This window comes from Schistocerca gregaria, chromosome 1, assembly GCF_023897955.1.
Source record: "Schistocerca gregaria isolate iqSchGreg1 chromosome 1, iqSchGreg1.2, whole genome shotgun sequence".
NCBI lineage: Eukaryota > Metazoa > Arthropoda > Insecta > Orthoptera > Acrididae > Schistocerca > Schistocerca gregaria.
Genome location: NC_064920.1, coordinates 550,211,264 through 550,238,420, shown reverse-complemented (window position 1 = coordinate 550,238,420; position 27,157 = coordinate 550,211,264). Strand labels below are relative to the sequence as shown.

General features: G+C 44.8%; 1 protein-coding gene across 2 annotated transcripts in view; it reads left to right on the top strand.

Moving 5' to 3' along the window:
• Positions 1–24,152: 24,152 nt before the first annotated feature.
• LOC126356038 (unextended protein-like) overlaps positions 24,153–27,157 on the top strand; it is a 482,388-nt gene continuing 479,383 nt past the window's right edge. The window contains exon 1 of one of the 2 annotated variants that reach the window (XM_050006719.1): positions 24,153–24,844. In XM_050006719.1, coding sequence (XP_049862676.1) covers positions 24,300–24,844 — 545 coding nt within the window. In that variant the 5' untranslated portion in view covers positions 24,153–24,299. The remainder of the gene's footprint in view (positions 24,845–27,157) is intronic. The other variant, XM_050006726.1, reaches the window with a different exon arrangement.

Here is a 27,157-nt window from a genome sequence, read left to right as displayed (position 1 = left end):
TCTCTCTCATTTTATCCTCATGGTCTCTTCACGAGATATATGTATAAGGGAGCTGTATACTGCTTGACTCCTCGGTGAAGGTATGTTCTCGAAACTTCAACAAAAGCCCGTACCGAGCTACTGAGCCTCTCTCTTGCAGAGTCTTCCACTGGAGTTTATGTATCATCTCCGTAACGCTTTCGCGATTACAAAATGATCCTGTAACGAAGCGCGCTGCTCTCCGTTGGATCTTCTCTATCTCTTATATCACCCCTATCTGGTATGGATCCCACACCGGTGAGCAGTATTCAAGCAGTGAGCGAACAAGTGTACTGTAACCTACTTCCTTTGTTTTAGGACTCCATTTCCTAAGGTTTCTTCCAATGAATCTCAATCTGGCATCTGCTTTACCGACGATTAATTTTATATGGTCATTCCATTTTAAATCACTCCTTATGCCTACTCCCAGATCATTTGTGGAATTAATTGTTTCCAGTTGCTGACCTGCTGTATTGTAGCTAAATCCCAGCGAACATATGGGCTGCAAAAGGGGAAATCCTTTGAGATAAGCCACTTTGACAAAGCGCATACTATTATTAATTAGAGACTCTGGCCGAGTATCTCGAAAACGGCGAAGCTGGTCGAACATTCACGTCCTACTGTCGTGAGCATCTACGGAAAGAGGTAGAACAGTGTAACTACCTCTGTGTGCTAAATGGTTGGACGTCCAAGTCTCTGCACTGAATGTGGGGCTCAGAAGCTTTTCTAATCTTTAAAATAAGAGAGACGGTGATCTGCGGCATCTCAGTGCTGGTGCACGCACAAGTGTTTCGGACCACACTCTTCATTGTTCTTTGTTGACCATGGAGATCCGCAGCAGACGCCACTACGTATTCACATGCTGACTCAAAGACATCGTCAATTACGATTGCAGTGTACGCGGGACCTTCGGGATTCGACCGTCGATCAACGGAAACGTCTCGGCTCTTCGGGTGAATCACATGTTTGCTAATGTAGGTCGATGATCGTCTCCATAAACGCCGTCAGCGAGGTGAACGCGGCTCGAAACGTGCAGCGCGCCACAGCCACAGGCTGGTGGTAGCAGTATTACGATATGGGAGACATTCTCATGCGTTTGCATGGGACATATGCTAGTAATCGAAGACAGGCTGACAGATGCGAACTACCTGCATCCCTTCATGCCCTGACGGCGATGTCATATTTCAGCAGTATAACTGTCCGTGTCTCGGAGCCAGAACTGTGCTGCTGTGGTTTGAGGAGCATCATACTGAGCTCACATTGATGTCTCGGCAACCAAATTCGCCTGATGTAAATCCTAAGGAACCCATCTGGGTCGCTATCGGGCACCATCACCGCGTACGCAAATCAGCGGTCCGTTATTTAAGCGAATTACGTGGCCTGTGCATAGACATCTAGTGCCTCATACCACCACAAACATACCAACAAACTGTCGGATCTCTGATACGCAGAATCAGTGACGTATTTCGTTCCAAAGACGGACAAACAAGCTATTAAGCAGGTGGTCATAACGTTTTGGCTCATCAGAATATTTCTCCCTTGGTGAGGGGAACAAAACAGAAAACCACCGCCACTATCTAACAGATTTCTAGTACAGCCTGTGAGATAGTGTCGATATAGACATGTGCAGAAACTCTCCCCCCCACTAACAGACTAATTACTAAGAGCCAATCACAGATCGCCTTACTGAATTTTGAACAAATATTTCAGCTGTCCTCCTCTGGGCTTGCAACTTCTCCCATATTTGTAGCGTCGTGCCTTCCCCTGTCCTTAGGATATTTATGTTTGCTAAAGGGAATTCTTTTCGCTCCGGGCACAACGAGTATTTATGACAGGCTGGCCGCCCTCGCTAGTCACTCCTGCTGCACTTAGTCGGCAGACACTGTCTTCCCTGCGTTTACCTACATGAGACTTTGGTTTTCAGCAGAAACATCTTTACGACCCATGTGGTTTCCCCTATTGTCTTTTCCCTTTTACCAGCCACCTAAAGCCCTGAAGGCTGCTGTAAATACAAGACTCCTTCGCAGTACCAAGAGGAAAAGGGATAGACTTAATTAGAATTGCAGTCACTGGCAGCTGCCATTATTGCTTGCAGTGTTCATGCAGCATTAGTGATTTGGTTTGATCTGATAGTCAGAGCTGCAAAATGGATTATCAAACAGGTTATGTGACAGTTTTTGGTAAAAGCTGCCACGTAAAATCACCCCTTCCCCAACTTCAAAGTGGATGGTGATGTAGTTCTGCTGAGACAAACCTGTAACACAAATACATCAAAACCTTTTTTGTTGGGCTACGGGTATCATTTCTTATTTTTATTTTGTTTTGTCATTGTCTGATGTGCTTCGTTATGGGTGTAAATGGTTTATCTGGTGTCAAGATGACAAAGATTGGCATTCACATAAACAAGACTCTTCACAGTCATTCATGTACGCTAGGGTGACGGTAAGCTTATTTAGATTACATACAAGTAAGGGGAACACCAAATGAGAAAATTCCACAGACTCTGCCCAACTGTTTTTAGAATTTATAAGAGAAACCACTGCCTGGAGACCGTTACACACACACATGAATGAGTTGTGATCAAATACGCTCATACTTAAAGTCATTTGGAAAGTTATTTATTACACATTCACACTTACTGTGTTACTATTGCAAATCACTCATCCTTTCAGAAAATTATCCTGTCAACGTATCTCATGACAAATACACTGTACATATAGACCCATATAAATACGCTGACGCATAAAAGCACATCGAATTGACATTCAAAATATTAGAAAGTAGGTACGTACAAAACTTGTGTCACTGTGTGACCAGAGGCAAGTACAAATGTGTGGAGTGTCAAACACGTTTAAACATATAAATGTTGCTTCAATTAAATATGTGTGTACATAGACAACACTGTTGACACTGCAAACATTAGAAAAATAATCATATAACGACGCTTGTGTCTCCGTGTGAACAGGCTGAAGTACAGATGTTTAAATTAGTGTTTTAGCTGTGACATTAAACTGAACAAGATATGACAACGACATACTCAACATAAAACGAGATTACTGTCGCATTAGATCACTCACAACAAAATATCATAACGTTACAAACAAACACAAGCTCCAGCAGCGTTGACGTTGTGCGTAAATATCATTTTACTAATTAAAAATTTTGAAATCACATTTATTCCGAAATACATATAGCATATATACAGAAGCAATAAGAATATCCCTGTAAAGGCACAAGTAAAAACACAGAAGCAAAACGAACACACTTCACTGTTCTCGGGCAAACACACCGTTCACCACGCGAACTGCTTCGACCTTTAGTTCAACACATAAAGTTGCAGGTTTGCAGGAAGGTTAACGTTCAGACAGTTTTTACAGTTCTTCTCGAGAAAGCGCAGCACGATTTGCAAGTTCCAATTAAGAATTTCATCGATTAACTTGAGGCACACCTCGGTTATAGTCAACGGGCTGGCTAGCATAAACGTTCATGCCTACAGCCCGCTCGCACTCAGCAACTGGGTCACTCTCATCTCTATTACTCTCGGTGTCTCTCATCGTAAAATTCACACTTCCTGCACTAACGTCTGACCAGAGTCCTAAATGTGTCAGTGAGTAACCAGAGTAGTGTATACGCTTAACTATAAAAATCGATACTGAGGTTACAGGCAAGGGAATGTTCATCATCACACACAAGTAATAGGAAATAATTCTATATTAATTGCTAATTCATTGTAATTACATTTGTGTCACTTGTCTCGTTGGTTATGAGTACAACCCAGTAAAATTTCAGTGTAAGAGTAACACGTGGCAAATATTGTTCATTGGTGTATCGAGTACTTTCATGGGTAACACATTAATAAGTTGAACTGTAGTTTTAGTGCAGACCCGACACAGGTTCTCTCGTGTCTCAGGTCGACTAAAAATCTCCCTTGTATTTAATGTTAAGGATGCAGATAATTTGACCTCTGCAGCATGAGGTTGTCTTGCATTGGTCACAATGAAAGGAAATCACCAGACTGGCTGAAACTTCACTCTCCAGTCACTGTCTCTGCATATCTCTGCTATGCTTTGAGTAATCGTTAAACGTTTAAAGGCACCAGAGAGGCAGTTCTGACTCAGCGGTTTATAATGCAAGCAAGTCTGAAGAAAAATCAAGACATCTTCGTAGGATCTGGCGACCTGAAAAAAGCGTTCGACAATATAACGTCATGCAGGATGTTCGAAATTTTGTTAAAAATTGGGGTAAGCTATAGGAACAGACGGGTAATATATAATATCTACAAGAATCGAGAGGGAACAATGCGAGTGCAAGACCAAGAACGAGAGGCTCAGATTAAAAATTGTGTAAAACAACGATGTAATCTTTCACCCTATTGTTCAGCCTATCCCTCGAAGAAGCAGTGACGCAAATAAAAGGAAGGTTCAAGAGTGGAATTAAAATTCAAGGTGAAAGGATAGCAATGATAAGAGTCTCCGATTACATTGCTATCCTCAGAGAAAGTGAAGAAGGATTACAGGATTTGTTGAATAGAATGAACAGCCTAATGAGTACAGAAATGAATTGAGAAAACATAGAAAAAAGACGAAAGTAATGAGAAGTAGCAGAAATGAGAACAGCAAAAAATGTAACATCAGAATTGGAATTCAGGAAGTACATGAAGTTAGGGGTTTCTGATACTTAGGCAGCAAAGTAGTCTACGTATAGCGGAAGGGCAAGAAGGACATCAAAAGCAGACTAGCACTGGCAAAAAGGGCATTCATGGCCAGGAAAAGTCTACTTGTATCAAGAATAGGTCTTAATTTGAAGAAGAAATTTCTGAGATTGTACGTTTGGAGCACAGCATTGTACGGTAGTGAGACATGGACTATGGGAAAACCAGAACAGAAAAGAATCGAAGCATTTGAAATAGGGTTCTGCAGAAGAATGTTGAAAATCAGGTGAACTGATAAGGTAAGGAATGAGTAGGTTCTCGGTAGAATCCGTGAGGAAATGAATGCGTGGAAAACACTGATTAGAAGGATGGACGGGATGATAGGACATCTGTTAAGACATCAGGGAATAACTTCACGGTACTAGAGGGAATTGTAATGGGTAAAAACTGTAGAGGAAAACAGAGATTGGAAGACGTCGAGCAAATAATTGAGGACGTAGATTGCGAGTGCTACTCTGAGATGAAAAAGTTGGCACAAGAGAGGAATTCGTGGTGGGTAGCATGAACCAGTCAGGAGATTGGTGACTCAAAAAATTAATGCTTTGATAGTGATATTCTTTTTTGTTTCTGCCACTGGCTTTTGTACCCACAGTAGCAAAGGCATGCTATATCGAGAGAATTCACTAGAATACTGTAACGCAGGGATCAGCACCTAGCGAGTGCTTTACGCAAGAACAATTACATGAAATATGACCGCGAAACATGTGTAATGTTGTTGCATTAATTTGTTCTTAAAGTGGTGCTGATATTCAAGACCATAAAAGTGGGTTAAAAGCTGTGAGCTATCTGAGGAAGTTAACCTTGCATTACTGCGCAACTGTTTCACCAGGTATCCAGTCTAGCTTACCAAATTCCCAACCAGACTAACATTAATTATAATCTTTTAGTACTCATCTTACGCTAACCGGAATAAAACGTGTAATTGTTTAAATATACTCACATCATCTGCAAAGCGCTAGCGCTCTCTCTCTCTCTCTCTCTCTCTCTCTCTCTCTCTCTCTCTTTGTGCAGTGGTGCATTTAATTCCTGTGAAATCTTCAAGTTCCTTATGTGACAGAATTCTGCAACACCAGATGTAATAACTCCTGAAGCAGTCCGTGTTCAACAACAAAGGGTATCCTTGCGCTGGGGAAGGGAAGGAGGAAGGCAGCGGGTATTTCCAACGCGACAGGAAGTGCTTAACGGCTACCGCGTGACCGTGCCGTAAGCTGGCGCGCTCCCTTGGCCATGCCACAAGCCGGCGCGTTGCCTCTCTTCCAGTCTTCCAGCGAGGTTGCGGGTACTCTGGAGTGAAGGTCTTGCCTCTTGCGCTTCGGAAAACTGACTGAATTTTTATCGAATGATCTACATTTACAACATACGCATTTATCAGCATGAGTTGCGAAGCGTAACTTGCCCCATATTCACCAAATACCAATGTTATCGACACAGTCCTCACAGGTGTGAGCCCCTCCACGCTCGCACAAGCATGGTGACCAACTCAAAAGGTCTACTGTCACCTCTGCGTTGTTAGTAATTAGAACCGAGGAGATCGCAGGAGCGAGGAACTGCGAAGTTATCCGTACGTCTGGGTAGGGTTACCCATTGCTACGGGCGCATCTGGGTGATAGAAGTAGTCGAAAAAGCTCGACAGAATCAAGCTTGAAAGAAGAGCGGTTTGAAGGGCAGAGGGAAAAAAGTGCCAAGGGAAAAAAAAAACCTCTGCGACAGTGTCAGGTTGGATAGTAAGGGCAGTAGCGGTTTCTTGCTATCTGCAACGGAGCGTGCAAGGTAAGGTTATGTTAGCGGTTGGGTATCATGCATCAGTACCATGGAAGTAATGCCAGATTGTCATGGAATGATCAGTCCTGTCGAGGAGGTGAGTGCTGCTGCTGCTGGGCCGACGATGTCTCCTGGGCCAGCTGCTGCTGCTGCTGCTCCTGTAACATAGCCAGGTCGTTGTGGGTTTGTCAGTTCGATGGTCCTGAAGGAACTGGCGGTATGATATGTGTTGGGGGTTTGTTTTTGAGTCGTGTATGGCTTCCCTGCGATTGCCAGTTCTCATGGCAGAGGCTCAGCTAGAAAGTTAGTCAGTGGCTGATGTGCAGGGGCTCGCCTCTTTGTGTCGTTTGCGTAGTTACGAAGTTACCATAGATGGTTAATCCCTAATGAGTGTCTTTAGGTGCTTGTGTTTCCATCTATGGTTGTGATCGTAGTTGCCCAGGTGTAGGATATGAGGATTGTTCGAGTGACTTGATTTCTTGTACAGTTGTGTGGCGAGTTTTTTGAAGACTAATATACTCCTCCTCCTCCAGCACAGACATCCCGTCCATTGAACACGGTACACAATTATGTCCGTCCTCCCAGGCCAATAGCTAGACACAGAGTCACAGACTATCCGTTTCTCGCCATTTTTTCCCAGACCGCCATCTTGGGTTACGTCATGGGAGGGGAGAGGCCGAGGGACAACTGCGCCATCTCGTGGCGCTATTATAAACTAGGTCAGTTGAACTCCGGACCTCAGGATGAGTGCACTGGATGGAGCTACTGTCTATGACTACTCAAATTGTTTAAGCACTTGTGTCTGTCTTATCTGGCAGCCCAGCACATACTGAGTCCTTTCCCTGTCAATTTCCAGATGGAGGAGAATCTGTAGAGGAGTGAAGGGGGGTTAGGTTAGTGGAGATACCGCAATTGGTCTATTTTACCACCAAAATTTGGACTCGCCGCCATGACGTCACTGCAACTTAGCCACATCTACAGGTATGGCCCCCATCTTGGTTCCGCCATCTTGAATAAATTTGCCAACAATGCAGAGTGGAACCAGACGGACTTTGCTTTGCTACTGATGCTTTGTGTTCCACTCTCTGTCCTGCTAATATCGCGAATGGCGCATGGGATGAAGGATTGTTGTTAAGGTTCAAATCTCTCTAATTTCACTTTCATGGGCTTTCCGCGAGATATGCGTTGTAGGGGCAATATATTGGTGGACACCTTGAGTGTGTGGTCGCAAGTTTAGTCTTTAGTAAGGCTCTTTTGAAAGTGTAACAGTTATGGCAGGAAGAATGTTAGCTGCTAATGACTCACCATGTGCATCAGGAGCGCGACAGAAAATGAGTGTTAGAAAGGCGCATAGATCACCCTTCTATGAGATACATGTATTATACTTTACAAAATGATCATTGTCGACATTCAAGAAATGTTCAAAACAAATCGTTAACTTAGATCATGAACATCGAATGAAAAATGGTGTGTCACAGTTACCACAAAACTTGACACCATCAAGATCGAAAGCGAATTCCTTGGGAGTTCCAAACTGTGTTCTGATCGGTATCCATTTTTAAAGAATGCATAAAGAATCATACTGGTGTAATGGAGTGATGACAACTGATGGAATCTGATGGCATGCAACCGAATTCGAAACAGTCTGTCTTGCCGCTTATCATGAAACTGGCTGGCGTAGCTGCAGATAGTGCGATAATATGTATTATAGACATGGAAAAAACAAATATCCAGAGTCTGAATTTGTCCAGTGTTTCCCGGTGGTATGAACTGCAATATCTAACACTTTTCATGACGGATATTTTGCTCTAAAGAAGTGTGGTTTTATATGAAGACCAGGAATCAAGCAAAAGCAAGGCAGTCCCCATACCGTACTTGTAGATCTCTTTCGCCCATTTTCCCACTCTTGCTTGCTGTGACGTAAATATTCCCTGCTACTCTAGCAAGATCACGCACACGAGAAAGAATCGTAAGGGGGTGAGCATCTCCAACTTCTCACGACGCAGGAAATAAGTCAGATTAACATCCAGCTTAACAGTCGACATAATTGTATATGAATACGTTAAAGCATTGATGTTAGTTCATCTTGATACAACTCTCTTCGTACCACTAATTTCCAGGGTTTCTTCTATATGCATTTCCTCTTCCAGTCGCAGTGGATCGGAGTTGGAAACAATTTCCTTAGTGAACAAAGCGGTAAATTTGTTTACTTTAACTGAAAGTTTTGGACCGATTCCGCAATTTCCACTGCATCGTCAAGTAGACACTTTGTTTGAAATTTTACTATCTTATGTCTAGCACTGTTTGAAGTTATTTAACCATCCACTGCTTCTCCTGAAATTACCGTAATCTTTGTCTAGGACATTTGAAGTGCATAACATCCTGTAAATTGTATCCAGCAACCCTGAAAGGTGCGAATACCGTTTTTGTAAGAGGTGCGCCTTGTCCTCCCGTGATATTCCGTAGTTTTTCTCATGCACTGCTCGGTCATATTGCTACGTATTTACTCGAAACCTCTTCATAATTGCTTTTTTATTATGCTGCGGGTAACCTTCCAAGTACGTAGTTGTGTTTACTAGCCTCTCCTTGGACAACGATTATCCTTCACTTCGTTTCACTGGAGACTGGATTAGTGGCTCCCTGTCCAACTAGGATGATGAACTACATGGCTCGACACCTGTTTCAGTATCACTTTCACTTGTTATGCACGTATCTTCATTATTCTACTCCTCATTTCATATTCCGCACAGTGGAGTGTATACGACACCACACATTTTACTGACTCACCTTGCAAAAACGCTAATACACACATCAAAAAAAGTTTTGCATTACCCCAGTTCCCTGAACTCCTGAAGATAGACGTTGGCTGTGGATATTGCATCACAGACACAGTTTCTTTGACTCTTCAGAGACGTCACTAAACCCACCCAAAGACGTAAACGACCATGGATGAGCAGCGCCTATTAGACGAAGGGGCTCTGACAGCCGATCAGTTCCAGTCATTCCACCAGGAAGGAGATACACGGCTCGTGTTGTCTGCAGTTCAACCATGCCTAGACGGTGAATACCACGGTTCGATAGCGTCCGCTTTGTTATCCTATGCCAGGAAGGGCTCTCAACAAGGGAACTGTCCAGGCGCCTCGGAGTGAACCAAAGCGATGTTGTTCGGACATGGAGGAGATACAGAGAGACAGAGACAGGAACTGTCGATGGCATGCCTCGCTCAGGCCGACCAACGGCTACTTCTGCAGTGGATGACCCTTACTTATGGATTATGGCTCGGAGGAACACTGACAGCAACGCCACCATGTTGAATAATGCTTTTCGTGTAGTCACGTGACATCGTCTTACGACTCAAACTGTGCGTAATACGTTACATGATGCGCAACTTCACTTCCGACGTCCAAGGTAAGGTACATCTTCGCAACCACGACACCATGCAGCGCGATACAGATGGGCCCAACAATATGCCGAATGGGCCACTCAGGAACGACATCACATACTCTTCATCGATGAGTGTCGCATATGCCTTCAACTAGACAGTCGTCGGAAACGTGTTTGGAAGTAACCGGACAGGATGAACGCACACTGTCCAGCGAGTGCAGCAAGGTGGAGCATCCCTGATATTTTGGGGTGGCATTATGTGGTGCCGACGTACGCCACTGGTGGTCATGGAAGGCGCTGTAACGGCTGTACGATACGTGAATGCCATCCTCCGACCGACAATGCAACCGTATCGGCAGCATACTGGCGAGGCATTCGTCTTCATGGACGACAGTTCGCGCCCCCCTCGTGCATATTTTGTGAATGACGTTCTTCAGGATAACGACATCGCTCGACTAGAGTGGCCAGCATGTTCTCCAGACGTGAACCCTATCGAACATGCCTGGGATAGATTGACAAGCGCTTTTTGTGGACGACGTGACCCACCAACGACTCTGGGGGATCTACTCCTAATCGCCATTGAGGAGTGGGACAATCTGGACCAACATTGCCTCGATGAACTTGTGGATACTGTGCCACGACGAATACAGGCATGCATCAATGTTAGAGGACATGCTACTGGGCATTAGACGTACCGGTGTGTACAGCAATTTGGGGCGCCACCTCTGGAGGTCTCGCTGTACGGTGGTATGACACGCATTGTGTGGTTTGCATGAGCAATAAAAAAGGCGAAAATGATGTTTATGTCGATCTCTATTCCAGTCTTCTGTACAGGTTCCGGAACTCTCGGAACCGAGATGATGCAAAACTTTCTTTGATGTGTGTATTTCATCTGCCACTTCTGCGAAATTCTTGAGTTTCTTTCTGAGGAAATGTCAACTTCGGCAACTATTGTTGTAGATGTAATGCAGTATCTGCTTTATTTACCGCCGCCATTGCTCTGCTTTGTGTTAACACCAGTAGCACTGTAGCACTTTTGTGAGTCACTGGTCGTCAATGCAGTTAAACTACGCTCCATAACCTCACGTGGTGCTCACCACTGGATGCTTTCCGTCCCGCCCCATGTTTCTACAATGTTGTGGTTACGTGATAGACAATATGTGGGGCGTCGAATGACGTAACCATTATTGGCTTTTCCGACCTCTCACTCTAGGGGTTCCTAGTCAGCTCTTAGAATTGTGACACACAGTGATATTCACTGTCTTTTTTCTAGCTTCTGCCACTGAGTTTAGATGAGAATTTTTTTCGCACTTTGTCACTTGCCAGGCGAACCTTTGACGAAAAGCACTGCCCTTCTCTATCTCATCTGTCACTCATGTCTAATGAAGTTTCTAGATTGACGAGCAAGTGTCGGGCGAACATCTACTTTTCCTAGTATTAATTTTATGTGGTTTTTCTGTGGTCTGTATATACGGATTGCCGATATGACTGCTTCGAGTGCTGACTCGGCAGTCGTGCAGTGGCACAATGAAGTGTCTTGCCGCCTATTTATGGGAAGTACGCTGCACTTGTTTTTTCTGAGGATCAGCTGCCATCCATGCACCAATCGCCGATTCACTATAGATCTTCCTGCATTTCACCTCAACTTTATAGATTCGCATCTTGTCTTTATTCCATATCATGTACATAAAACAGCGTATAAAAAGCAACAACCTGTAGAGGGTGTTACACAATTGGTAGCAAATGCAGACACTGATGAAAGTGCGTTTCAGTACACATGGGACAGTAAACAAGACGTTAGCAAGAATATTACGTATGTGTGGTAGCGATCCGGCACTAATTTAAGTAGTCAGTGCTGTCATAGTACAAATGTTTTTAAACGTAAATATTACGGTTAAGCCCACTTCTAATTTCTGTTTGGTGTGATGAACAGCAGCTGGCTCTAAATACAGAAAACTGTAAGTTAATACAGACGAATAGGAAAATCAATGATGTAATGTTCGAATACAATGTTATTGGTGTGCTGCTTTACAAAGTCAAGTTGATTATATATCTTTGCTTAACGTAGCAGACCGATATTAAATGTAAACGAGTTCGTAAGGACAGTAGTAGGAAAGGTGAAGGATCAACTTTGGTTTATTGGGAGAATTTTTAGGAAAGTGTCATCTGTAAAGGAGACTGCTTGTAGGACACAAGTGTAGCTCATTCTTGAGTATTGCACGACTATTTGAGGAGACGCTAGTACGACCCTTTCTTGACTACTGCTCGGGTGTCCGCCAGGGCGTGTTAATGGTAGACATCGAAGTACCTCAGAGACGGGATGCTAGATTTATTACCGGTAGGTTCGATCAATTCGCGAATATTACGGAGAAGCTTCGTGGCTCTGGTGGGAATCCCTGGAGAGAAGTTTCTGCGAAACACTAATGAGAAAATTTAGATTGCCGGCATTTGCAACTGGCAGCAAAAGGATCTACTCCTGCCAACGCGCATTTCACATAAGGACTGTTAAGTCAAGATAAGAGAAATTAGGATTCGTACGGAATGATACACAGACGGGAATAAATTCGCAACGACAAGAACGAGCTGTAGAAAATAAACGAAAGTCAATAGGCATGTTTCTACATTTGAATGATGATGCCTAGTTGTATCTGACGGGTGGCTTGAATTTGCGCGCACAACGGCCGGATTAGCCATGTTATGTTATGTTATGTTAACCGCGGACCTAAAAACGACGGAGAGGCTCCGTCCCCGCCGCAGCCGCAGTGGTCCACAACCCCACGACGACTACCGCAGTCAACTTCACTCCTCCGCTGCCCCACACCGAACCCAGGGTTATTGTGCGGTTCGGCCCCCGGTGGACCCCACAGGGAACGTCTCACACCACACGAGTGTAACCCCTATGTTTACGTGGTAGAGTAATGGTGGTGTACGCGTACGTGGAGATTCTGTTTGCGCAGCAATCGCCGACATAGTGTAGCTGAGGTGGAATAAGGGGAACCAGCCCGCATTTGCCGAGGCATTTAGAAATACGCCTAAAAACCATCCACAGACTGGCCGGTTCACCGGACCTCGACACAAGTCCGCCGGGCGGATTCGTGCCGGGGACCAGGCGCTCCGTCCCGCCCGGAAAGCCGTGCGTCTTTTTTTTTTTTCATCTTGTTCGTTATTGATCGTTGTGTTTGGTCGTTGCGGACGTCGCAAGACATCCTTTTCAGGTTCGATGGTTGATCCTTCCACTCAGTTTTTTATTACAGAGGCCAAACGGCTCTCTGACCGAACACGCTGAGCTACCGTGCCGGCGAGCGTTAGACCGCACGGCCAACCGGGCGGGCCCCGGATTAGCTAACGTCGGTGCTAACTAAATCGGAAACGGCAGAGCGTATGGAATTTTTACTTAAGAATTATTTCTCAGCATAACCCACCTTAAAGCATCCTGACAAACTTTTCAGGCTGCTTGTGGTCACCCCGTATGTACGTGTAGTGCTCCAGGAGGAATGGTCAATATTGGGGGATATGACAGGAAAGATATACAAAAGCAACAAGTCCAGTAAACGTGGGCTCTACAATGCCCATTTTAAGAGCTACGAGCTCTTCTTCATCTTCGATACTGCATAACAGGTCTCTTCTACTGGACGCTCTTTGCTTTCCACATTTTGGGAGGAATTAATATACACCAAAACAAGAAATAATTCTCTGGTAAACGTGGTCTCTAAAACGCATGACTTAAGAGATATGAGCTCTTGTTCAGTAGAAGAGATGATTTCACAATACCGAAGATCAACATGTACTCATAGCTCTTAAGGTATGCGCTTTAGAGCTCATGTTTGCTGGACAGTTTTTCTTTATTTTAACCATACTACCACCTCTCAAAATATGTAAACCAAAGAGCTTGCAGTAGAGTAGATTTGTTTCATTCTATCGAAGACGAAGAAGTGATTACAACTCTTAAGATATACATGTTGGAGCCCATGTTTACTTGACATCTTTGATTCAATTGGTTCAAATGGCTCTGAGCACTATGGGACTTAACATCTATGCTCATCAGTCCCCTAGAGCTTAGAACTACTTAAACCTAACTAACCTAAGGACATCACACAACACCCAGCCATCACGAGGCAGAGAAAATCCCTGACCCCGCCGGGAATCGAACCCGGGAACCCGGGCGTGGGAAGCGAAAACGCTACCGCACGACCGCGAGCTGCGGGCTTTTGATTCAATGATCGTCCCTATCATATCGCTGAATATTGACCATTCCTTCTGTGACACACTGTATATTTGCCTTTGCCGTTTTGTAGTATCTTGTATCGATGTCATGTATATTACTTGTGGACTTTAATCCTGAAAGCCGCACACTAAATTAATAATAAATACCTGGTCCTTACCTACGGCTGTCATTACTTGTAACAAATTTAGTGGAACCTATTGCTGATATCTAGGTAGCGGATTTGTTACATTTTATCTTATTTATTGATTTTTCGTTATTTTTTTTTAATTGCCACTGCATATTTGTGCGGAAGATTATGACCGTCGTAGAGTGAACCGTTGCTCGCTTTGTTGCCCACGTTTCTGATGTATGTGTTTGTGGAGCTAGCAGTCTCTTCGGAGAATTTCCTTTCACTTTATTCATGTCGTTCTTTCAGTTGCGATACATGAGCGAATAGGTTCATTTCTTGGGATGGGTAGCCCTGAGGAAGACGGAGAGCTGGTCGCAAACCCATGCTCTGAATTCGTTCTAACAGTCGGACGTGGGTGTCGTCAATATTGCCCGAGACAACTACTGCATACTCGAGGAGAGGTCGTGTGAGGCACTTATAGATAGCAAGTGGGTGTAGATTGAGAACTAGATATAGGTGCCTGAGTAGTCCAAGGGTCCTGCCACGTACTCCTTCAAAGTGTTGGTGGCACGTTAGACGTCTGTCCAGTATGACGACGAGGTACCGGATGGATGATGCGCAGTTTCCGGCTGTTCCTCTAACGGTGACGGGTGGAGCGACACTCTTCGTAATGGGGATGGCCTGTGTCTTGTTTGGATTGAAGCAAAAAACACAACATATTGCCATGCTTAATACAGTGTAGAAAACCTCTTGACATTCAATACAGTTTCCAGTCGCGTTGAACTGGATAAATACAGTCATAGTCAACAATGCTTTTACACCGCTACCAACATCTGTATCACTGAGTTTGAACGAGGTCGTGTAATAGGCCTGCGAGAAGCCGAATGTTCCTTCTTTGATACTGCATACAGACCAGGCACGAATTTAGCCAATGTAAATGACTACTAGCAACGGAATGGTGCTCATGAGAATGTGCGGTCGAAAGAAGAACGGGCTTCGGACGGCGATGTGTCACTATCGAGGAGGAAGACCATCGTGTTCAGCGTACGGCTCTGGCGCATCGTACTGCATCTGCAGCAGCAATCTGAGTAGCAGCTGGCATCACACTGACACCACTAAATGTCATAAATCGGTTACTTCAAGAACAGCTCGGAGCCAGGCGCCCTGTAGCAAGGATTCCACTGATCCTCAACCCACCGCCATTTCCGACTTCAGTGATGTCAAGCCCGAGAGCTGGTGAGGGGGCAGAGTGGAGGTCTGTTATGGTTTCTATGAAAACCAGTACTGCCTCAGTGCCAGTGATGACCATGTGTTGGGTAGGAGGAGGCCAGTTGATGGCCTTCAACCAACGTGTCTGCGTTAGACACACTGGACCTACTCATGGACTTATCGTCTGGAGTGCCATGTCGCATGACAGCAGGACAGCTCTCGCGGTTTTCCCACGCTTCCTGACTGGAACACTGAACGTCAGTCTGGTGATTCGGTCTGTTGTGTTGTCATTCATGAACAGCATTCCAGGGAGTGAGTTCATAAAGAATAACGATCGTCCACAAACCGCTTTTGTAACCCAACAAGTTGCCCAGAGTGTCGACATGTCGTCTTGGCCTGCTCGATCACCAGACCTGTCTCCTGTCGAGCACACGTGGGACACCATCGGACGACAACTCCCGTGTCATCCACGGCCACCATTAACCGTCCCTGTATTGATCGACCAAGTGCAGCAGGCTTCAAGCTCCATCCCACAATCTGATATCTGACATGCACATTTGCACGGTTGCAATCAACATTCTTGTTGTTGCACCGGATATTAATGTACCAGCATTTGCCATTCGCAGTTTCTTATCTCGCGCCTACATTGACCTAGTCCGCCCTCGGTAGCTGAGTGGTCAGCGCGACAGAATGTCAATCCTAAAGGCCCGGGTACGATTGCCGGCTGGATCGGAGATTTTCTCCGTCCAGGGACTGGGTGTTGTGTTGTCCTGATCATTATCATTTCATCCCCATCGACGCGCAAGTCGCCGAAGTGGCGTCAAATCGAAAGACTTTCAACCGACGAACGGTCTAGCCGACGGGAGGCCCCAGCCACACGACATTTACATTTACAATGACCTTGCAGCGTTAATCATTTTATTATGTTACGAATACTCCGATGAAAATTACTTGATACAGTAGTTATATGAATACGTGGTGTCTGTTCTTTCGGAAATGTCCAAAATAACTGTCACCACACATTCATGTAACTGATACGTCTAGCTGGACAATGGATCCACCACCTTCAGTGCGGATGTACAAATACGTCTGACCTTTGAGTAGGGACTGCGGATAGGTGCCGCTCGCTGGGAGTGTGGGTCGGCCGTGAGGCGCGCCGAGATATTGTGCGCAGCTGCGATAACGCTGTATCCCGGATGGCGCAGTGTTTAACGCACCTGCCTATAAGCAGGAGATCCCGGGCTCCAATCCCGGTCCGGTACATATTTTCTCTCACCGCCGCTAATCCCGCGTAATGTCCCGCTGCAGCCGACAGCAGTGATCCCCTTTAATTTACATTCTTGGTACTTGACGTCTGTCACTTACCGCTACAGCGTTGCCACACCGGCTGCAGGCAACCGCTCGATTATAGATGACTCACAACACGGCGGATTACTTCACAAATACTGTTAACATGTAACGCGAAGCAATATTGGAAGTGGCCGTTGCGAAGTATGGCGGAAATGCGAGACGCTATGTTGACAGCTGATTTTAAGTGACCAGTGACTTAACTGCGGCGGACGGCGCGTTTTTTAGCATGAATTTAAACTCATGTCCTAAGCTAACCACAGCCTCGTGATGTGCTGTGTATCCCAGAAAATGGTGGTCAATAATCTGAGGCAGAATTAAAGTTACGATCGCTTTATTCACGGCGATTAAAAAGATTAACATCTACGAGTAAAATCAAAAACAGAAATAAATCAGTTTCAGCGCTAAAAGCAGATTGCAATTTCTCGCTGAAATTGGTTAGCTTAAAGTCTCAAGCTGTGCTCACACTGGCTTCACGACCTGCCGCTTTACCAACGGATGACCGGTATGCGTTCGCACTTGGTTACAGATTGTAAGCTACACAGGGAGATTCCAGACGAAAAAAGAATAATAGGGAGACAAAATTAGAGCAAATAAAATAGTACATTGATGAAAATGACGCGGCAAGGAATCAGAAATAAAATAATGTTTGTAAACGAATTAACTGAATAAAAATAATAATCAAAGTCTTTGATAAGATTTAGAAATTTAAAAATAACTTAGATGCATTTAGCGAGATTCCAAACTACGACCTCAACACAGCAAGTAAATGCTCCATCCATTGTGTTGCGCTAAAATAACTAAATTAAAGCTTTATACACTGGTCTCCAAAACTAAAGCAACAAACATAAATTTTGCAAGTTGAGTTTATTTTGCCACAAAACAGTATAAACAGCTGATAGCAAATTAGAAACAATGTAAAGAATACAGAACCGAAACAGCAGCAGCTTGCATAAAAGTAGACGAAAATGTTCTTCGTGTTTTCCAACTTAACAGATTTACACACACTTTCGGTCAACTGGTTACTGTGATCACTATGGGGTGTGACCACCTCTGGCAGCAAGACAGGCCCGACAACGACGGAGCATGCTGTGAATGACGTCATCAGTGTCGTGTTGAGGCAACAACGCCCATTCTTCCTGCGGAGCTGCTCGCAAGTCTTGGAGAATGGTCAGTGGATGCTGACGTGATGCAACCGGTCTCCCTAGTGCATCCCAGACATGCTCTATGGGATTCAAATCCGGAGAGCGAGCAGGCCATGCCATGCGTCCAGCATCTTCCGTTTCCACGAAAACATCAACCACTCGTCCTCTGTGAGATCAAGCGTTATCGTCCATCAGTACGAAGTCTGGGCGCACAGCACCTCGCAACAACCGTACATGAGACCCAGGGCCCCGTCATGATACCTGTCAGCAGTTAAACGTTTCCGATTCACCCGTACAATTTCATGAAGAGATGTCCAAGTGGTCAACAAAAGTCCCTGCCCACACCATTCGCGATCCTCCACGATCCCGATCTCTTTCCACTGTGTTCGAGTCTCGAAATCGTGTTCCGCATTCCCTTCATGTGCGAATCCGTTTGCCTCGACATAACAAGACCAGTGGATGCTGCGAGGACAGATGCCAGTTGCTGCGCAGAACTAAGCCGGTACCGTCGTGCCCTTACAGCCACATAACGGTCCTCTCTTTCTAATGTCATATGTTGTCGGCTCTGTCCTGGTCTTCCTGATACAGTTTCGCTCTCTATAAACTGTCGCCACATCCGAGAAACAACAGAACGATTCATATTTTGCCATCAGACCACATGAGTTGTCGACTGTCCTGCTTCCATTATTCCTCTGACTCTCTCTCTTCTGTGGCATAGTGCACTGTCTGTGACTGTTGACAGCAATTGCGGATGTGGGTCTACGCAGTTAACACTACTCCGTTTCGTAGGTGCCTTGACGCCTGTTTTGACGTCCTTATCCATTGACTGAAATCTCATCTGCATCTACATCTACATGGTTACTCTTCAATTCACACTTAAGTGCCTGGTAGAGTGTTCATCGAACCATTTTCATATTACTTCTCTACCATTCCACTCTTGAATGGTGCGTGGGAAAAGGAACACCTAAATCTTTCCGTTCGAGCTCTGATTTCTCTTATTTTATTATGATGATCATTTCTCCCTACGTAGGTGCGTGTCAACAAAATATTTTCGCATTCGGAAGAGAGAGTTGGTGATTGAAATTTCGTAAATAGATCTCGCCGCAAAGAAAAACGCCTTTGTTTCAGTGTCTGCCACCCCAACTCATGTATCATATCACTGACACTCTCACCCCCAATTGTGCGATAACACGAAACGAGCAGCCATTTTTTGCACTTTTTCGATGTCCTCCGTCTATCCTACCTAGTAAGGATCCCACACCGCGCAGCAATATTCCTGCAGAGGACGGAGCAATATTCCTGCAGAGGACGGACAAGTGTAATGTAGGCTGTCTCTTTAGTGGGTTTGTCGCATCTTCTAAGTGTTCAGCCAACAAAGCGCAGTCTTTGTTTCGCCTCCCCCTCAATATTATCTATGTGGTCTTTCCAATTTAATTTGCTCGTAATTGTAATTCCTAAGTATTTAGTCGAACTGACACTCCTTAGATTTGTGCGATTTATCGTGTACCCAAAATTTATCGGGTTTATTTACTATTCATGTGGACGATCTCGCACTTTTCTTTGTTTAGTGCCAATTGTCACTTTTCGCACCATACAGAAATTCTGTCTAGATCATTTTGTAATTGAAATTGATCGTCTGATGATTTTACTAGACAGTAAATTACAGCGTCATCTGCAAACAATTTAAGGGAGCTGCTCAGATTATTACATGAATCATTTATGTAAATTAGGAACAACAGAGGGTCTATGACACTACCTTGCGGAACGCCAGATATCGCTTCTGTTCTACTCGATGATTTACCGTCTATCACTACGAACTGTGACCTCTCTGAGAGGAAATTACGAATCCAGTCACACAACCGAGGCGATACTCGATATGCACGCAATTTGATTAATAGTCGCTTGTGAGGAACGGTATCAAAAGCCTTCTGCAAATCTAGGAATATGGAATCGATCTGAGATCCCTTGTCGACAGCACTCATTACTTCATGGGAAAATAAAGAGTTATCTGGGTTGCACACGAACGATATTTTCTGAATCCGTGTTGGTTTTGCAGAACACAGACGTCTGTTGACAGTTTGTGTATCGTGAATTAGACTCAGGACGGGGAAAGAGTGTTTTGTTGCTTTAATGTTGGACACCAGTGCAGTTATTAAGCCAACGGCCGCATTGGTAACACCGGTTCCCGTCACATCACCGAAGTTAAGCAATGTCGGGCTGGGCTAGCATTTGGACGGGTGACCATCCGGTCTGCCGAGCGCTGTTGGCAAGCGGGATGCACTCAGCCCTTATGAGGCAAACTGAGGAGCTGCTTGACTGAGAAGTAGCGGCTCCGGTCTCGTAAACTGGCATACGGCCGGGAGAGCGGTGTGCTGACCACATGCCCTTCCGTTCTGCGCATCCAGTGACGCCTGTGGGCTGAGGATGACACGGCGGCCGGTCGGTACCGTTGGGCCTTCATGGCCTGTTTGGATGAAATTTAGTTTTGGTGTAGTTATTAAAGCGGTCAAACAGTCGCAACGATGAACTGCAGCCTTTAAAAATTCGGCTTCATGCAATTTCGTGCGAAGCTTATCTAACCCTTTCGTGAGCCGTGGGAAACATGCTTCCCACTGCAATGAACTCGCTCCTAGTCCCGTGGGATTCACAGTTCCCACCTCTGTACGGTGCTACCACCTACTGAACAGTATAGGGTAGTATAGGGCACTACTTCGAATCGAAAGTTCCCGCCGTTTTTGCTGTACCTTCGCGCAGAGGCATTGTATAGCTGAGTGTTGCTCTGTAGAGGAGCCTTTCAGTGCTGTTTGAGTGACATTTTGTGATTTTTTCCTCAAAGCTATAGTATAAGGTAAATGCTTTTGATTTACCAAATTTATCAAGGAGCACGTAAAACTGGAACGAGGAGAATTCCAGTTTGAAACAAAAGGAGCCACTTCTGCAGTAAAATGGATGGATAACCATCCCGTCACTTTCCTGTCCACAATTCATGACCCATGAGAAACAGCCACAGTGAAAAGGAAAAACAATGATGGTACTAGTACAGAGATTTCTTTTCCTGAAGTTGTGGCAGAATACAACAAAATAATGGGTGGTGTCGATAAGTGTGATCAATTACGAGAAAGGTATGCTATTGGCAGACGTTCTGTAAAATGGTGGCACAGAATATTTTATTTTCTGGTGGATGTTGCTGCAGTGAACAGTTTTATCCTGTGGAAAATTAGTAAAAGAGAAAGTGGACAGCATGATTAGCTCACATATAGGAGCCATCTAGCCAGACAATTGATCACTGGCTTCTCATCCCAAAAAAGGCGTGGACAAAAACCTGTCTTTCTGGCAAAAAGGGGTAAAGTACCTGAGTATTTTCGTCATGTGGCTGTAGGGGAGCATCAACCCATTTAAAGAGAAACCTACTGGACGTGCCGTCATTGTAGTACTAATGCTGCGGAAAAGAGCACTCGCTGTGTTTGTACATATTGTCAAATACCACTTTGCATAGACCCATGTTTCAGAAAATTTCATGGCAAATAATTGTGAACAATCATTGTAACAAGAGAAGTAAATTTATCAAATGAATATGACATATATTGAGAAAGTTGCTTTTGTCATTTAACTCCAAGGAAGGGTCTGACCTCACTTTCACAGTCATCTCCATTCATTAAAAAAAACTGCTCAATAATTTTGCCCACGAAAGAGCTAATGTAAGCCGATCTCGGTAATGGTGCTAACTTTAGATGTATCGCTGAATCGCGGCTTGTGCAGATATATCGAGTATTGTTTGGTTAGTGCTGTGTATGAAAGGTGTGTATTGGATTAGCATCATTGTGTGCGTGTTGTTGTTGGTGTGGCTATCATGTGTGATGACATACGAAATAAAAGTGCCAGACACACCAAGAAAGAATGCCACACAAGAAACTGGAAGTGAACTGACCATTTTTTTTTTTTAATGGCAATTTGTCAGCGGTGAACGGTTGGTGCGTGACGCTGAGCGCTCTGACTGGAGGAAACCAGCTGGAACGTGTGAAACGTCAAGTATCAAGCTTAATTAGCTTACCTTCTTATATTACATTAACGTGTATGATGCATATTTGTTTTTGATACGAAGGCATGTGGTAAAATTCTACCTTACGTAATTTTTTAATGAAGGTAATTTTTATTTACTTTATTCACCCTATAATTTTAATCAGAATTTAGACGAATGCATTTCTGCACATTAATTATTTTTAGGTGTTGCAATTTTTTTTGTCCGTATATACTAACGCGAATTCTTTACAGACGAATGGAAAAACTGGTGGAAGCCAACTTCGGGGAAGATGAGTTTGGATTCCGTAGAAATGTTGGAACACGTGAGGCAATACTGGCCCTACGACTTATCTTAGAAGAAAGATTAAGGAAAGGCAAACCTACGTTTCTAGCATTTGTAGACTTAAAGAAAGCTTTTGACGATGTTGACTGGAATACTCTCTTTCGAATTCTGAAGGTGGCAGGGGTAAAATACTGGGGGCGAAAGGCTATTTACAATTTGTACAGAAACCAGATGGCAGTTATAAGAGTCGAGGGGTATGAAAGGGAAGCAGTGGTTGGGAAGGTAGTGAGACAGGGTTGTAGTCTATCCCCGATGTTATTCAATCTGTATATGGAGCAAGCAGCAAAGGAAGCAAAAAGTTCGGAATAGGTGTTAAAATTCGCGGAGAAGAAATAGAAACTTTGAGGTTCGCCGACGGCAATATAATTCTGTCAGAGAGAGCAAAGAACTTGGAAGAGCAGTTGAACGGAATGGACAAGGTCTTCAAAGAAGGATATAAGATGAACATCAATAAAACCAAAACGTGGATAATGGAATGTAGTCGAATTAAGTCGGGTGATGCTGAGGGAATTAGATTAATAAATGAGACACTTAAAGTAGTAAAGAAGTTTTGCTATTTGGGGAGCAAAATAACTGATGATGGGCGAAGTAGAGAGGATATAAAATGTAGACTGGCAATGGCAAGGAAAGGGTTTCTGAAGAGGAGAAGTTTCTTAACATCGAGTATAGATTTAAGTGTCAGGAAGTTCTTTCTAAAAGTATTTGTAAGGAGTGTAGCCATGTATGGAAGTGAAACATGGGCGATAAATAGTTTGGACAAGAAGAGAATAGAAGCTTTCGAAATGTAGTGCTACAGAAGAATGGTGTAGATGGATAGATCACATAACTAATGAGGAGGTAGTGGGGAGAAGAGGAGTTTGTGGCGCAACATGGCTGGAAGAAGGGATCGATTGGTAGTACATATTCTGAGGCATCAAGGAATCACTAGTTAACATTGGAGGGCAGCGTGGAGGGTAAAAATCGTAGGGGGAGACCAAGAGATAAGTACACTAAGCAGATTCAGAAGGATGTAGGTTGCAGTAGGTACTGGGAGATGAAGAAGCTTGCACAGGATAGAGTAGCATGGAGAGCTGCATCAAACCAGTTTCAGGACTGAAGACCACAACAACAACATCATATGACATACGAAATAAAAGTGGCAAACACACTAAGAAAGAATGGTTCAAATGGCTCTGAGCACTAAGCGACTTAACTTCTGAGGTCATCAGTCGGCTAGAGCTGAGAACTAATTAAACCTAACTAACGTAAGAAGATCATACACATCCATGCCCGAGGCAGGATTCGAACCTGCTACCGTAGCGGTCGCTCGGTTCCAGACTGTAGTATCTAGAACCGCTCGGCCACTCCGGCCGGCCCAAGAAAGAATGCCAGACAGGAAATTGGAAGTGAACTGACCTTTTTTATGGCAATTTGTCAACGGTGAAGGGATGGTGCGTGACGTTGAGCGCTCTGATTTGAGGAAACCAGCTGGAACGTGTGAAATGTCAAGTATCAAGCTTAATTAGCTTACCTTTTTATAGTACATTAACGTGTATGATGCACATTAGTTTTTGATACTAAGGTTGTTTAATTCTACCTTAGGTAATTTTTTAATGAGGTAATTTTTATTTATTTTATTTACCCTATAATTTTAATCTGAATTTAGACGAATGCATTTCTCTACACTATTTATTTTTAGGTGTTGCGATATTTTTTGTCAGTGTATGGTATGACGAATTACCGACCCTTGCGGTACACTGGGGGACGGCCGAGGTGGGAAACGGAATTGTTTTCTAAAGCCCGGAAAGTCACAGGCAAGGAGCGTGATTTTAGAAGCGCTGTCGTGTTGACAGTGTGACGTCACGAGTCGAGGTGGAGAGCGGGCGCCGCGATAAGCGCGCGAGGCTGCGGCATGCTGCGCGACGCGGCGGGCTGCAGACAGCTGTTTGTAGTTGGCGCGCTGGCGAGGCAGTCATGGCGCCGGCCCGGCCGTCAGCTGGCATATAAGGCTGCCGCCGCCAGGGGTCTCGCCTGCAGTCGGCCGCAGTATGGCGCCGCGGAGCTGTCGCACGGCAGCGCGTGTGTTGTGTATTTTAGCGTTTCTGTGCCTGGGCCGAGTGAGCGTGTGCGCGCGACACGAACCCGCCCTCGAACGCGTCCACCTGCAAAATGTCGCGCTCGCCCCGGCGGGCGACGCCGGCGAGATCTCGCTGCAGCTGCGGCTGCTGGTGCGAGGCACCCACCTGGACGAGCTCGGCGACTCGGAGTTCAGGGCAACCCCGCGCCGCAGCGGCGAAGCCGACGAGTGCCTGCAGGCGGACCGGGGCGCCGCTTCGGTGTTTCGCGACCGCGGGGGCAACGCCACGGTCACCGCTCTGACCGTCGTAGTGCCGGCGTCGGCGGCTCCGGCCTACGCCAGGATATTCCTCTGTCTGAAGACGAGCAGGCGGCGGCCCTGCGGGTCCAACGAGTCCGACGACAGCTGTGCGGAGGAGCGGGGCGATGCGCAGTGGGTGCACCAGCCGGACGGCGTTTTCGTCGATCTGCCGAAGGACGCCTTGCGACGCGCGGAAACTGCTGCTGCTGCTGATGGGCAAGTTACCGTTCACCTACTTTTCTACTTTAGCCCTTGTCCGGCGCACGCTTGGATGCTGGCAAATTCTGGTGGTGGCTTTGTATTACCGAGAAACAGGGGAGAGAGTGTCGCGTAAATGATACAGGATTTGCGTGCTCGCGAATGGATTGGTATTTTTCTGTCAGAGATTACTTTTCGTAGTGACTGGTGGAAAGTCACCGAGAAAAACACAAGTGATTTCTGGCGTTCCCCAAAGTAGTGCTACATCCTCTCTGCTGTTCTTTATCCATATAAACGATTTAAGAAGCGCTGTGAGCAGCCGTCTTAAGCTGTTTGCAGATGATGGTGTCGTTTACCGTCTTGTAACGTCATCAGAAGATGGAAACCAGTTGCAAAAAGATTTAGGTAAGATATCTACATTGTACGAAAAAACCGGCAGTTGACCGTAAATAGTGAAAAGTGTGAAGTCATGCAAGTGGCTACTAAAAAGAATCCGTTAAATTTCGGTTACACGATAAATCAATCTAATCTACAGGCCGTAATTTTAACTAAAACCGTAGGAATTAAAATTACGACCAACTTAAATTGGAAAGAATGTTGTGCAGAAGGCGAAATGAAGAAAGTTTCTTGTTGTCGGAACAGTTAGAAGATTCAACAGATCTAATAAAGAGATTGCCTACACTACAATCGTCCGTCCTCTTTTTGAGCACTGCTGCGCGGTGTGGGATTAACGGAGTACATCGCAAAGTCAAAGGAGGACTGCACGATTTCTGTTATCCGAGAAATGCGGTAGAGAATGTCACGCACATGATAGATGATTTAGGGCGGAAATCATTGAAACAAAGGCGTTTTTCATTGAGGCGGGGATCTTATCACGAAATTTCGGTCACCAGCTTTCTTCTCCGAATGCGAAAATATTTCGTTGACGCCACCTAGGTAGGGAGAAATGACAGTCATAATGAAGTAAGGGAAATCAGAGCTTGAACGGAAAGATATAAATGTTCATTTTTCCTAACGCTGTTCCAGATTGGAATAATAGAAAATAATGGTAATAGTGGTTCGATGGACATTCTGCCAGGCACTTCAGTGTGATTTACAGAGTAGCAACGTAGATGTGGCTGTGGATAGTTCTAAATACGGGTCTTCAAAATGCGGCCCGAATCAGTAGTCGTGCAGCCTGAGGTCGTCAACCGTGTTATAAAAGATACGCACGTCGCAAATAAGTCGAATCCAAAAACGTTCTTTGACGTTAACACCTCATGAAGGGTGTCCTCCTTCTGCTCAACAACAAACAAAAATATTGACGAAGACAGCATTTTAAAGCTTTCTTTATTTTAAGCGATGTGTGTGAATTGGGGCGCATGCTAAGTCTGCCGCTTACCTCACGGGCAGAGGGAGAAGTAGTGCAGTCACTGCAGGGTTAGAGGATGTGAGAGAGGTAATCTATTGTTTGTCTCCCAGTACTCTGCCGATCGGCTGCTGTGGTGCAAACTTTTCCACGGAAGTAACATGGATCCCTAAATGCGCATTACAGAGACGTTAACTTCAAATCCGATACACGTTTGCAGCAAGGAATGTAAAATTAAGCTAGGTGTCATTCGCTCATACAGACAACAGAGCATTAGCCAATTTGTGTCAGGACTTTGGGCCGACGGAGGGTGGCAGCAATATGACAGAGAACAGTCGACACGAAGTGTGCCAACTTTTTATGATCGCTATTTGTGGGGCCAGTGGCTAGCTCATCGCACGCTTCCTGTCGGTAATGTACTGGGAGCTCCTAACACGGCAGCTTATATAGGTTGCCAATTAATAACGAGTCTGTACATAGGCAACCCCAAATTCCAGCGTATAATGTCAGCATTGGATCTTGAGCAAAGAAGTTTGACGACCACTGTTCTAAATGCTGCGATAGTCAGTGAAGATGAGAGCTCCAAAGTGACTAACACCAGTACTACCGCTAGTCACTACGCAGTATCCTGCTACAAATAAAAATGTGTAACTTCTGCATGCTTTATCTGAAAATCAGTCTCCAATGTTTCGAATACTAGTTTATGTAATGGAAAAAGCAATTATTTCACACTTGATTGGTCACAGTTCCGTGTGTTTATAGGCATAGGTCCGTTTTTACCGTGTTTATATTCAGTTTCAGATACGGCGTTCTGCTATTTCCGTAATATTATTTCGAATTGCAAACAACCGCAGCCAAATGTCTAAGTTTGTATAAGAAGGCAAAAAACACTTCTCGGGCTATAATGTTCTTTTATTAAAACCTCGACCGGTTTAACGCCAATTTAGGCGCCTCCTCAAGTTATGTAAGTCGTGTCTACAATT